Genomic DNA, 12302 nt, shown 5'->3' with positions numbered 1-12302 from the left:
ATATTCACACACACATTCACCCAATGCGGCGCGTGGTTTAAGACCACGTTTGCCGAGTATCCAGAGTCCATCACCCGCACCAACGACAAAAATTCAATCCAAGAGTCAACACTGTGCACATGGGAGAAGTATAAAAACTCCTTCACCCTCGGCCTCCCAAACCTCCACTGGTCCACTCCTCCCGTGCGCTCCATAAACCTCTTCAGCTCCCTCGCCACCGCCGATTCTCTCCCCGACCTCGGACTCGACCGTGTGAAAGTTCCCACCCATCATCAGCTGGTGTGAGTCCAGGTCTGGGATCTTCCCCAATACTCGCCTCATGAATGCCACATCATCCCAATTTGGGGCATGAACATTTACCAGGACCACTGGTATCCCCTCCAACTTCCCACGTACCATCATAAACCCCCCCCCCCCCCCGAATCCACTACTATATTCCCCACCTCAAACGCCACACGTTTATTGACCAGCACCGCCACCCCACATGTCTTCATATCTAACCCTCAAGTGGAAAACGTACCCTACCCACCCTTTCCTCAGCCTTGTCTGATCCCCGATCTTCAAATTAGTTTTGTGTAAAAAGGTCACATCCGCCTTCAAACTCCTCAGATGCGTGGAAACAGTGACTGTTTGACTGGCCCATTCAGCCCCCTCACCTTCCATGTGACCAACCTGGCTGAGGGTCCCACCCCCACCCCTCCCCTCCCTGCCAATCAACCCCCTTAGGCCAGCCCCCCGCCCGTGCCATGCGACCCTCCAGGCCCACCCCCGGATGTCGACCATCGCCACACCCTCCCATATAACACCACAGCAACAACACCTTTGTCAGCAGCCCACCCCTTTCCCTTCCCCTAAATAAAACAACAACCCCATCCCCCTGTGCTTCAGTAACTACCTGCTCACCTTCCACTGTGCTCCTGTTAAATAGCCCGTCCGGCTAGCTTGGCAGCCCCCGCCCAAGGCATCTAAACCTCATACCACCCCCAATGATTTCACCCCCCCTCTCCACCCGCGCACCTCGCAACCAACAGTGCAACGAGAAAAAAGAAAAGGTAAAGAAAGCACAAAAGGTGTACTCACCCCTATCACATCAAAACATATTGGAGGCGAAAAGTTCCCCAACCACTAACAGGACAAAAGGTCCAGGGATTACCAAAAAACGGGGGGGGGGGGAAAGAACATTCATTTTCACACCCCTCCTCCACAGTTCAATTTCCTCCTTCACCTGCCAGTCCATTGTCTCTGAAAAACTCCATCGCCAAGCTAAACGGGTATGCCACCACCGTCACAGACTTCATCAGAAAGCGCAGAAGATTGCGTGTCAAAGAAGAATCAAACAAAGTGCCCCAACAACTAACGCCCAGTGACCTTGGCATCTATCATTGTGAAATGCTCCGAGAGGTTGGTCATGCGACACATCAACTCCATGCTCCCAAAATGCCTTGATCCACTGCAATTCGCATACCGCCACAACCGGTCCACAGCACATGCCATTTCCCTGGAGCATCTCGACAACAAGGCCTCCTAAATCAGACTCCTATTCATTGACTACGGCTCCGCCTTCAACTCCATAATCCCAGCTAAACCCGTATCAAAATTAGGACTTGGCTCCTCCCTCTGCAACTGGATCCTGGACCTCCTGACCCATACACCACAATCAGTAAGGGTAAACAACACTTCCTCCACGATAGTCCTCACCACCTTGTATGTTTTTTTCTTTTGCTTTTATGCTGTCCTTGACTTCGGAGAGTGGTGCAAACACAATGGGCTAAATGGCATCCTGCAGTATAAGAGCTCTAATTCTGGGTGTGAAGAAAGTCAAGATATGGCTGCCACAATAACACTTCAATCTCAGCATCAATCAAGATGGAGAAGTTTGCTTGATCAGTGCCACTCCCACTTGAACTGTATTTGTTTCCCTTCTACAATGTGGCTGCAGAAACCCATCAACTTACTTTGCAAAATCTTCCAGTCCTGCAATCTCCACTTGCCACGATAGACAATGAGAACATCATTACAGAATGGGCAGCATGATAGCACAGTGGTTAGCACAGTTGCTTCACAGTTCCAGGTTCGATTCCCAGCTTGGGTCACTGTCTGTACGGAGTCTGCAAGTTCTCCCGTGTCTGCGGGGTTTCATCCGGGTGCTCCGGTTGCATGGGGTCATAGACAGATCTTTATCACTGCATAGCTTGTGTATTTTTTAATTGGTGTGAAATTAGGGCTTTATCTTGCAAACTTGCTATGCAAGCAAATTTCCTGAAATCTGTTTAAATTGTGTATTTTGTTGTGACAGGTATCGGTAGCTGATTTGCCAGGTTTGATTGAAGGTGCACACTTAAATAAAGGAATGGGTCACAAGTTTCTGAAACATGTGGAGAGGACAAAGCAGCTTATTTTTGTGGTTAGTAAGAAAAATATTTTCATTTTTATATTTTGAATAGTTTTAATGTATGTATGTTTTAATGTATCCCCAACCTCGCACATGAAGTCGAGGTATTCGCCCTCCGCAGCTCCTCCCACTTCACCCTCCCTCCATGGATACCCTATCCTCTTCTACGATCCTCCCGTAGATCACCGAAACGATCCCCGTCTCCAACTCTCCTGCTGACAGTACTGCCTCCAACATCGAGGAGGCCGGCGCTACCGGGAAGGTCAGAAAAACCTTCCGTACAAAGTGCCGCACCTGCATGTACCTAAACCCTGTATTCTTGTGCTCAACTTTCCTTAAGACTAAAGATATTAATCCTCTCTGAATTACTATATCCATTTTGGTAGGAATAACAGCAAACGGGATTATTATTTAAACGATAAAATATTAAAGCATGCCGCTGTGCAGAGAAACTTGGGTGTGCATGTTCACAAAAGATCAGCCATGATCTCATTGAATGGCGGAGCAGGCTCGAGGGGCCAGATGGCCTACTCCTGCTCCTAGTTCTTATGTTCTACCTTCTTAAGCAGTTGGCTACTCTAAGGTCTCATCCCTTAGACATCCCTTTCTGATACCAGATGGGAACTAATCTATTTCAAACTATATTTCAAGTTATTATAGCATCCCAAATCTGCAAGGAAGAATTTTAACTGACTTACCACTGAATGTCCTTTAATTGTCTGGATCTGTTCAGGATATATAGGTGAGCCTTTTGGGTAAACCACTATTTCAGGTTTAGATTTGAAATAAAACACATTTTCAGATTTAGATTTAAAATAAAACTTATTTTTACTTGCTTTTACAAAATCTTAACAAATTACTTCGTATTTAAAGATGTCTTTTAGTTGATCAGACTTCACAAGTTTTCTTTAAAGATTCTTCTTCTGTCTTGATAGCTTGTGGTTGCTCTTATTCTTCGGTCTTCTGTGAGCCACCCAGACCACCAACTGCGCGACGCACACTCCTGTTCACTTGCAAACCTTTATTTGCTAGTGCGGAGTGCCTCTGCACAGGCCCCCCTCCTCCCAATCCCCTCCCCCATAACCCAGTCCCAGAAAAACAAAACAAACCAGTGGAATACCGCGCCCAGAAAACAGCAATGGCCCAAAGCCCAATATACTTGTAACCAACTATAAACAATGGTGATCTACCCTCCCATTCAACCAACCCAAAGCCTAGACGTTCTCCGCCATCAAATACAAAACAAGGAACAACAAAAATAAGAGATAAAGACAAAGCACGGTCCCCATCCCCTCAGTCCAAGTCTTAATTAATCCCAGTCCCATCTCTCATTTCAGTCAATCCTTCGGTCTTAACAAACGCCTCCACGGGTGGCGATTCTAGTGGGGAAGAGGGTGGCGTTTGAGGCGGCTGAGGTGGTGTCGGACAAGGAGGGCAGATATATTATGGCGAGGGGTAGGCTGCAGGGAGAGAAGGTGGTGCTGGTGAACGTATATGCCCCGAATTGGGATGATGCTGGCTTCATGAGGCGATTGTTGGGCCGCATCCCGGACCTGGAGGCAGGGGGCCTGATCATGGGGGGAGATTTTAACACAGTGCTGGATCCCACACTGAACTGGTCCAGTACAAGGACGGGTAGGAGACCGGCGGCGGCCAAAGTGCTGAGGGGATACATGGACCAGATGGGAGGGGTGGATCCCTGGAGGTTTGGGAGACCGAGAGCGCGGGAGTATTCCTTTTTCTCTCACGTCCATAGGGTTTATTCCCGGATAGACTTTTTTGTCCTGAGCAGGGGATTGATTCCGAGGGTGCAGGATGCCGAGTACTCGGCCATAGCGATTTCGGACCATGCCCCGCACTGGATTGATCTGGAGATGGGAGAGGCGCGGGACTAGCGCCCGCTCTGGCGCCTGGATGTGGGGATGCTGGCGGAGGAGGAGGTGTGTAAGAGGGTTCGGAGAAGCATTGAGGGGTATCTGGATACCAATGATACGGGGAGGTCCAGGTGGGGATGGTCTGGGAGGCTCTGAAAGCAGTGATCTGGGGGGAGCTGATCTCCATCCGGGCCCACAGGGAAAGGAGGGAGAGGAAGGAGAGGGAGAGACTGGTGGGAGAGCTTCTGGAGGTGGACAGGAGATATGCGGAGGCACCGGAGGAAGGGTTGCTGGGAGAAGGGCGCAGGTTGCAGGCCAATTTTGACTTGTTGACCACCAGAAAGGCGGAGACACAGTGGAGGAGGGCGCAGGGCGCGGTATGTGAGTATGGGGAGAAGGCGAGCAGGATGTTGGCGCATCAGCTCCGTAGGCGAGATGCGGCTAGGGAAATTGGGGGAGTGAAGGATGGGGGTGGAAATGTAGTGCAGAAGGGGACATAAGTAAACGGAGTCTTTAGGGACTTTTACGAGGGATTGTACCGGTCGGAACCTCCGAGGGGGAGAGAGGGGATGGAGAGCTTCATGAACAGGCTATGTTTCCCAAGGGTTCAAGAGAGGCTGGTAGAGGGGCTGGGGGCGCCGATAGAGTTGGAGGAGCTAGTCAGGGGGATCGGGCAAATGCAGTCAGGTAAGGCCCCGGGGCCGGACGGGTTCCTGGCAGAATATTACAAAAAATATGCGGACCTGGTGGGTCCCCTGCTGGTGCGAACTTTCAATGAGGCGTGGGAGGGGGGAGGGGGGGGGGGGGGGGGGGGGGGCTTTGCCCCGACGATGTCGCGGGCACTGATCTCTTTGATCCTAAAACGGGATAAGGACCCCTTGCAGTGCGGATCATATAGGCCTATCCCGCTCCTTAACGTAGACGCTAAGTTGCTGGCGAAGATCCTGGCTACCAGGATAGAGGATTGTGTGCCAGAGGTAATTCATGAAGATCAGACAGGATTTGTCAAGGGGCGGCAGCTCAAAACACGAATGTGCGGAGACTGCTCAATGTTATCATGATGCCGGCAGTTGAGGGGGAGGCGGAGATAGTGGTGGCGCTGGACGCAGAGAAAGCATTTGATAGAGTTGAGTGGGGGTACCTATGGGAGGTGCTGGAGAGGTTTGGATTTGGGGAGGGATTCATCAAATGGGTGAGGCTGCTTTACGCGGCGCCGATGGCGAGTGTAGTCACAAATGGAAGGAGATCGGAGTATTTTAGGCTCTATCGTGGGACCAGGCAGGGGTGTCCCCTGTGCTCTTTGCACTGGCGATTGAACCGCTGGCCATGGCGTTGAGGGAGTCTGGGAAGTGGAGGGGTCTGGTGTGGGGTGGGGAGGAGCACCGGGTATCGCTGTATGCGGACGACCTGCTGTTATATGTAGCGGACCCAGAGAGGGGAATGCCGGGGGTGATGGAGCTGTTAGCGGAATTTGAGGGCTTCTCGGGCTATAAGCTAAATTTAGGAAAGAGCGAGGTATTTGAAGTGCACCCGGGAGATCAGGAGGAGGGAATTGGGAGGCTCCCCTTCAGGAGGGCAGTGAAGAGTTTCAGGTACCTGGGGGTGCAGGAGGCCAGGAGTTGGGGGGCTCTTCATAAGCTTAACTTCACCAGACTAGTGGAACAGATGGAGGAGGAATTTAAAAGGTGGGACATGGTGCCGCTATCGCTGGCGGGCAGAGTGCAATCCGTCAAAATGACGGTTCTCCCGAGGTTCTTGTTCCTCTTCCAGTGCTTGCCCATCTTTATCCCTAGGGCCTTTTTTAAAAGGGTGACCAGCAGCATCATGGGATTTGTTTGGCACCCCGAGGGTGAAGAGAGTCTTCTTGGAGCGGAGTAGAGATGGGGGGGGGGGCTGGCCTTGCCCAACCTCTCGGGGTACTACTGGGTGGCCAACGCATCGATGGTGCGTAAGTGGGTGATGGAGGGGGAGGGGGCAGCATGGAAACAGATGGAGAGAGCGTCCTGTGGGGATACAAGCCTGGGAGCCCTGGTAACGGCGCCGTGGCCGCTCCCTCCCACGAGGTATACCACGAGTCCGGTGGTGGCGGCTACCCTCAAGATTTGGGGGCAGTGGAGGCAACATAGGGGAGAAGTGGGGGGCTCGATGGAGGCTCCGTTAAGGGGGAACCATAGGTTCGTCCCGGGGAACATGGATGGGGGATTTCAGGGATGGTACAGAGCGGGCATTATACAGCTGAGGGACCTGTTTATCGACGGAAGGTTTGCGAGCCTGGGGGAGTTGGAGGAGAAATTTGGGCTCCCGCCGGGAAACATGTTTAGATATCTGCAGGTAAAGGCATTTGCTAGACGGCAGGTGAAGGGATTCCCTGCGCTCCCCGCGAGGGTGGTGAGGGACAGGGTGCTCTCGGGGGTCTGGGTCGGGGAGGGGAAGATATCCGATATCTACAAGCTTATGCAGGAGGTGGAAGAGGCGTCAGTAGAGGACCTGAAAACGAAGTGGGAGGGGGAACTGGGGAAACAGATCGAAGACGGGACATGGGCTGATGCCCTGGAGAGGGTAAATTCTTCCTCCTCGTGTGCGCGGCTTAGCCTCATTCAATTCACGGTGCTGCATAGGGCCCACATGACTGGGACGAGGATGAGTAGGTGAAGGGGGTGAAGATAGGTGTGTCAGGTGCTCGGGGAGTCCAGCGAAACATGCCCATATGTTCTGGGCATGCCCGGCATTGGATGAGTTCTGGAAGGGGGTGGCGAGGACGGTGTCAAGGGTGGTGGGATCCAGGGTCAAGCCAGGATGGGGACTCGCGATCTTTGGGGTTGGGGTAGAGCCGGGAGTGCAGGAGGCGAAAGAGGCCGGTGTGCTGGCCTTTGCGTCCCTAGTAGCCCGGCAAAGGATTTTGCTACAATGGAAGGACGCGAGGCCCCCAAGCGTGGAGACCTGGATCAATGACATGGCGGGCTTCATTAAGCTTGAAAAGGTCAAATTCGCCCTGAGAGGATCGGTGCAAGGGTTCTTTAAACGGTGGCAACCTTTTCTAGACTTTCTGGCTCAACGATAGGGTACTGGGACAGTAGCAGCAGCAACCCGGGGGGGGGGGGGGGGGGGGCACGTTGATTATGTTTGCTTGTTATGGGGCTGTTAGTTGCATATTACTGCTTGTTGCTATACTTGTTATATTTTTATATTTTCTGTAAAAAATTCCAATAAAAATTATTTAAAAAACAAACAAACGCCTCCACTGTATCGAAGTAGAAATCCCTCGAGTTGTGTGTCACCCTCATCTTCACTGGGTAGACCACTCCAAACCTCACGCTGTTGCTGTACAGTGCCGCCTTCACCCATCTTCTGAAGGCCGCCCATCTTCTCGCCAGATCCACAGTCAAACCTGGGTATATTTGAATGCCAACGCCTTCCCACTTCACCTCTCGCCTTTGCTTCACCAACTCAGGACCTTCTCCTTAATGTGAAACTTATGAAAGCAAATTACAACTGCCTTGGTTACTCATTTGCTTTTAGCTTCGGCTTGAGTGACTGATAAGCCTTGTCCAACTCGTATCAGGAGGGTTCTTCCCCCTCTGCCACCAGCTCTGCCAGCATCTTCGTAAAGTCCTTGGTCGGCCTCGGGCCCGCCATTCCCTCAGGCAGGCTTCCAATGCATAGATTTTGCTGCCTTGACCTGTTGTCCAGGTCCTCCACCTTGGTTCTGAGCCCTTTGTTAGCCTCTGCCACCATCCGCAGCTCCTCACCTATTGAGGTGAACTGCCTACTATGCTGCGACAGAGCCTCCTCCACCCCCTTCAACATCTGTCTTTGCTCCTGTACATCGGCCGATGTCTTCGGCATTGCTGTATTCACCGTGGCAATCGCCTCCCCTACCCGCTCCTCCATCGCAGCCATTGTCTCCCTCCGTTGCTCCTCCACGTGCTTGGTGAACTGTTTCTCGAATTCTCCGGCCATCGCCTCGGTCAGAGTTTCCACTGTGAGGAGAGTGGTCCCACCCAGCGATCCAGCCTCCGCCATCTTTCTTCCCGCCGGACTGACTAACTCACTCAATGGCAGGATCGGTGCTGGGCTTCGGCAGACTCCAATCCGAATGGGAGGTTCACGCCCGCGCACCAGCGGGAGGATGTAAATGAATGCAAATGGACCTTAATGATCCATTTGCATCTATTTAGCGGGCCCGGCACCCGTATCCCCACCCTCTGTGATTCTCAGCTCTCACCAAACATGGGCCTGACATGGTGGACTGCACGATGGACCCCTACAGAGACCTCCTCAATACCTAGAACCAAAGCTAAACTGCACGACTTAAAATTTATAAAATAATACTATTGAGCGGTAAGCTGAGCAAACAACATGATTAAAGGTTAGGTATTATATAATAGACTAAAACCCATCTGTTTTGAAGCCAAGGTCCGTTTCCAGCTCTATCTGTGGCAGTTTAGATACAGCTTGTGAAAGTAAAGTAGTTATTTCCAAACATGGTGTCACATCAGGGTACCATTGTTCGAGCACTGATGAAAATGCTTAAATCACATGACTTATTTACCCATTTATCCTTCATTCACCCTTCTCACTTGAAAATGTTTATTCTTTGTAGAATACTGTGCCAAGCCGCTATTAATATGCAGTGCAAGGGACTAGTCTTCATGTTTGAGCTTTGACAATGAATGATGACATACTATTTTGCTAATGAAGGCAGGCCTGAAGGCTTACGTAACAGGGGTCACAAGATAACTAGTTACAGGCTGCCTCTTTTGACCGTATATGGGTCTAGACAGCCGAGTGGGCTGGTTGTATAAGTTTACAGTAACCATCTTCTGTTTTAGGGAAGGCTCAAGTTACACTATCAAAAGTCAAAATTTGACTTTGTACTAACTGCATATTTGACTTCTAGGCAATTGCCTGATCTGAATATCCTAACTTTGTTAGTTAATATAATGGAAAGTAATTTCTCTTCATCATAAACTTACATTCTTTAGCAGTGGTCATCACTTTTGGTTGAAAGATAAACAATAACATCTTGTACATCAGATACACCACGTTTTTTCAAGTGTGAACCTTCCAGAAGTTCAATTTTACATGACTATATTGTGACAGAAATAACGTTTGTGTACAATTCTTATTCCATTCCTTTTTGGATTTATTATTTGGAGGTGGATGTGACGGGATTTCAGCTTTCAAATAAAACACCTTCAAGATCAGCTTTTGAAGCTATACAGTTATTAACAAAGGTACGCCAGTCTTTTGTTGTAAGATAGCTTTAGTTAATTTAGAAAATAAAACTAATTTAGAAAATAAAACAAGAGTGTGGTGTGCATGCATTTGAGATGTTTGTTGATCTTTCTGTTTATGTATTGTATCCTGGTATACACAAAGTGAGTTATTTGCTGGCTGTGGGAACCATTTGACTGCAAAATTCCACCTGTCCCAAGTTCCTTGTGTTAGACGACTACCATTTTCTCTCCAATGCCAGCCTCAACCAACCTTTCTGGATTTTTTTATTCCCTGGCTTTTATGGTCCTCTCTGGCCATGTTCCTTTGCAGAAGTGACCCTGCACCTTGCTTTCTAACTCTGGCAACTGCTCCAAAATGTTCCACTCCTGGTATCAATGCCAGGGAGTGGAAACCTTGACATTTCGAGTTTCTGCACAATTTAGTATGGGGACAAGCATGAATGATTGTGGGGGTGGGAACCAAGTTGGGTGGAGGTGGGGGGGGGGGGGGGGGGGGGGGCATTAATCATCAAAGTATGTGTTTGTAAGTAACCCAGCACTATTTGTCCTCTGTGGTGCGGCATTCATAGTTGGGCAAAAATGAGATTATTACACCTTTCACGGCATCATATTTTGGATGCCAGAGGAGAGAAACTGCGTTAGCAGCCATTACTACAAAACACCATTTTACCTCCCCTTCCTTTTCAGCCTTCCATAGAGGGAGCTCGCTCAGCATCAGTGCCTTTTAGCAAGTAAAAGAGGAGCAAGTCAGTGGAGGCATTAGTGGACAACAGAAAGTGCAGGATGGAGCTTAACAAAGCAATTAGGCGAAAGTCCTCAATGGTAAAAGGAGGGAAAATTCCAAGATATTCTATAAGTATATCAATGGGAAGAGGATAACCAGGGAAAGAGTGGGGCTCATTAGGGAGGACAGGGGAAATCTGTGAGTGGAGCCAGAGGACATTAGGATGTTGAACGAATACTTCACATCTGTCTTCACCCAAGAGAATGAGGATGTAAGTATGGAACTTGGAGGGAGAGACTGATGTTCTTGAGAAAATTGACATAGAATGTGACAAGGTATTGGAAGTGTTGGCAGGCTTAAAAGTGTAAAAATCTCCAGGTCTGGATGAATGTCCTAGGCTGCGGGGAGGTGGGGTGGAGGGGGCCGAGACGAGGGAGGAGACTGCAGGAGCTCTGATACAAATTTTTAATTCCTTTCTGGCCACGGGGGAGGTGCCACAAGACTAGAAACAGCTAATTTGGTTCCATTATTTAAGAAGGGTTGGAGAGATAAGACAGCGAACTATAGACCAGTGAGTCTCGTGTTAATGGTAGGGAAACTATTGAAGAAAATTCTGAAGGAGAGAATCTATCTCCAATTAGAGAACAAAGAACAAAGAAAATTACAGCACAGGAACAGGCCCTTCGGCCCTCCCAGCCTGCACCGATCCAGATCCTTTATCTAAACCTGTCGCCTATTTTCCAAGGATCTACTTCCCTCTGTTCTCTGCCCGTTCATATATCTGTCTAGATGCATCTTAAATGATGCTATCGTGCCCGCCTCTACCTCCACTGGCAAAGCGTTCCAGGCACCCACCACCCTCTGCGTAAAAACTTTCCATGCACATCTCTCTTAAACTTTCCCCCTCTCACCTTGAAATCGTGACCCCTTGTAATTGACACCCCCACTCTTGGAAAAAGCTTGTTCCTATCCACCCTGTCCATACCTCTCATACTTTTGTAGACCTCAATCAGGTCCCCCCTCAACCTCCGTCTTTCCAACAAAAACAATCCTAATCTACTCAACCTTTCTTCATAGCTAGCACCCCCCATACCAGGCAACATCCTGGTGAACCTCCTCTCCACCCTCTCTAAAGCATCCACATCCTTCTGGTAATGTGGTGACCAGAACTGCACGCAGTATTCCAAATGTGGCCGAACCAAAGTCCTATACAACTGTAACATGACCTGCCAACTCTTGTATTCAGTACCCTGTCCGATGAAGACAAGCATGCTGTATGCCTTCTAAACCACTCTATTGACCTGCGTTGCCACCTTCAGGGTACAATGGACTTGAACTCCCAGATCTCTCTGTACATCAAATTTCCCCAGGACTCTTCCATTGACCGTATAGTCCGCTCTTGAATTGGATCTTCCAAAATGCATCACCTCGCATTTGCCTGGATTGAACTCCATCTGCCATTTCTCTGCCCAACTCTCCAATGCGCAACTCTCCAATCTATCTATATTTTGCTGTATTCTCTGACAGTCCCCCTCACTATCTGCAACTCCACCAATCTTGGTATCATCTGCAAAGTTGCTAATCAGACCACCTATACCTTCGTCCAGATCATTTATGTATATCACAAACGACAGTGATGCGATCATCGATCCCCGTGGAACACCACGAGTCACCTTTCTCCATTTTGAGACACTCCCTTCCACCACTACTCTGTCTCCTGTTGCCCAGCCAGTTCGTTATCCTTCTAGCTAGTACACCCTGAACTCCATGTGACTTCACTTTTTCCATCAACATGCCATGGGAAACTTTATCAAACGCCTTACTGAAGTCCATGTATATGATATCTACAGCCCTTCCCTCATCAATTAACTTTGTCACTTCCTCAAAGAATTCTATTAAAAAAAAGGTTAGGTTTGTAAGACATGACCTTCCCTGCACAAAACCATGCTGCCTATCACTGATAAGTCTATTTTCTTCCAAATGTGAATAGATCCTATCCCTCAGTATCTTCTCCAACAGTTTGCCTACCACTGACGTCAAGCTCACAGGTCTATAATTCCCTTTATTATCCC

General features: G+C 49.3%; 1 protein-coding gene across 3 annotated transcripts in view; it reads left to right on the top strand.

Annotated features, from left to right (window-relative positions):
• gtpbp10 (GTP-binding protein 10 (putative)) overlaps window positions 1-12302 on the top strand; it is a 62378-nt gene that overhangs the window by 40951 nt on the left and 9125 nt on the right. For 2 of the 3 annotated variants that reach the window (XM_038798004.1, XM_038798002.1), the window contains exons 7-8: window positions 2297-2404; window positions 9423-9503. In XM_038798004.1, coding sequence (XP_038653932.1) covers window positions 2297-2404; window positions 9423-9503 — 189 coding nt within the window. The remainder of the gene's footprint in view (window positions 1-2296; window positions 2405-9422; window positions 9504-12302) is intronic. The other variant, XM_038798003.1, reaches the window with a different exon arrangement.

The sequence above is a fragment of the Scyliorhinus canicula genome, chromosome 5 (assembly GCF_902713615.1).
Source record: "Scyliorhinus canicula chromosome 5, sScyCan1.1, whole genome shotgun sequence".
Classification (NCBI taxonomy): domain Eukaryota; kingdom Metazoa; phylum Chordata; class Chondrichthyes; order Carcharhiniformes; family Scyliorhinidae; genus Scyliorhinus; species Scyliorhinus canicula.
This window is presented reverse-complemented; position numbering and strand designations above follow the sequence as displayed.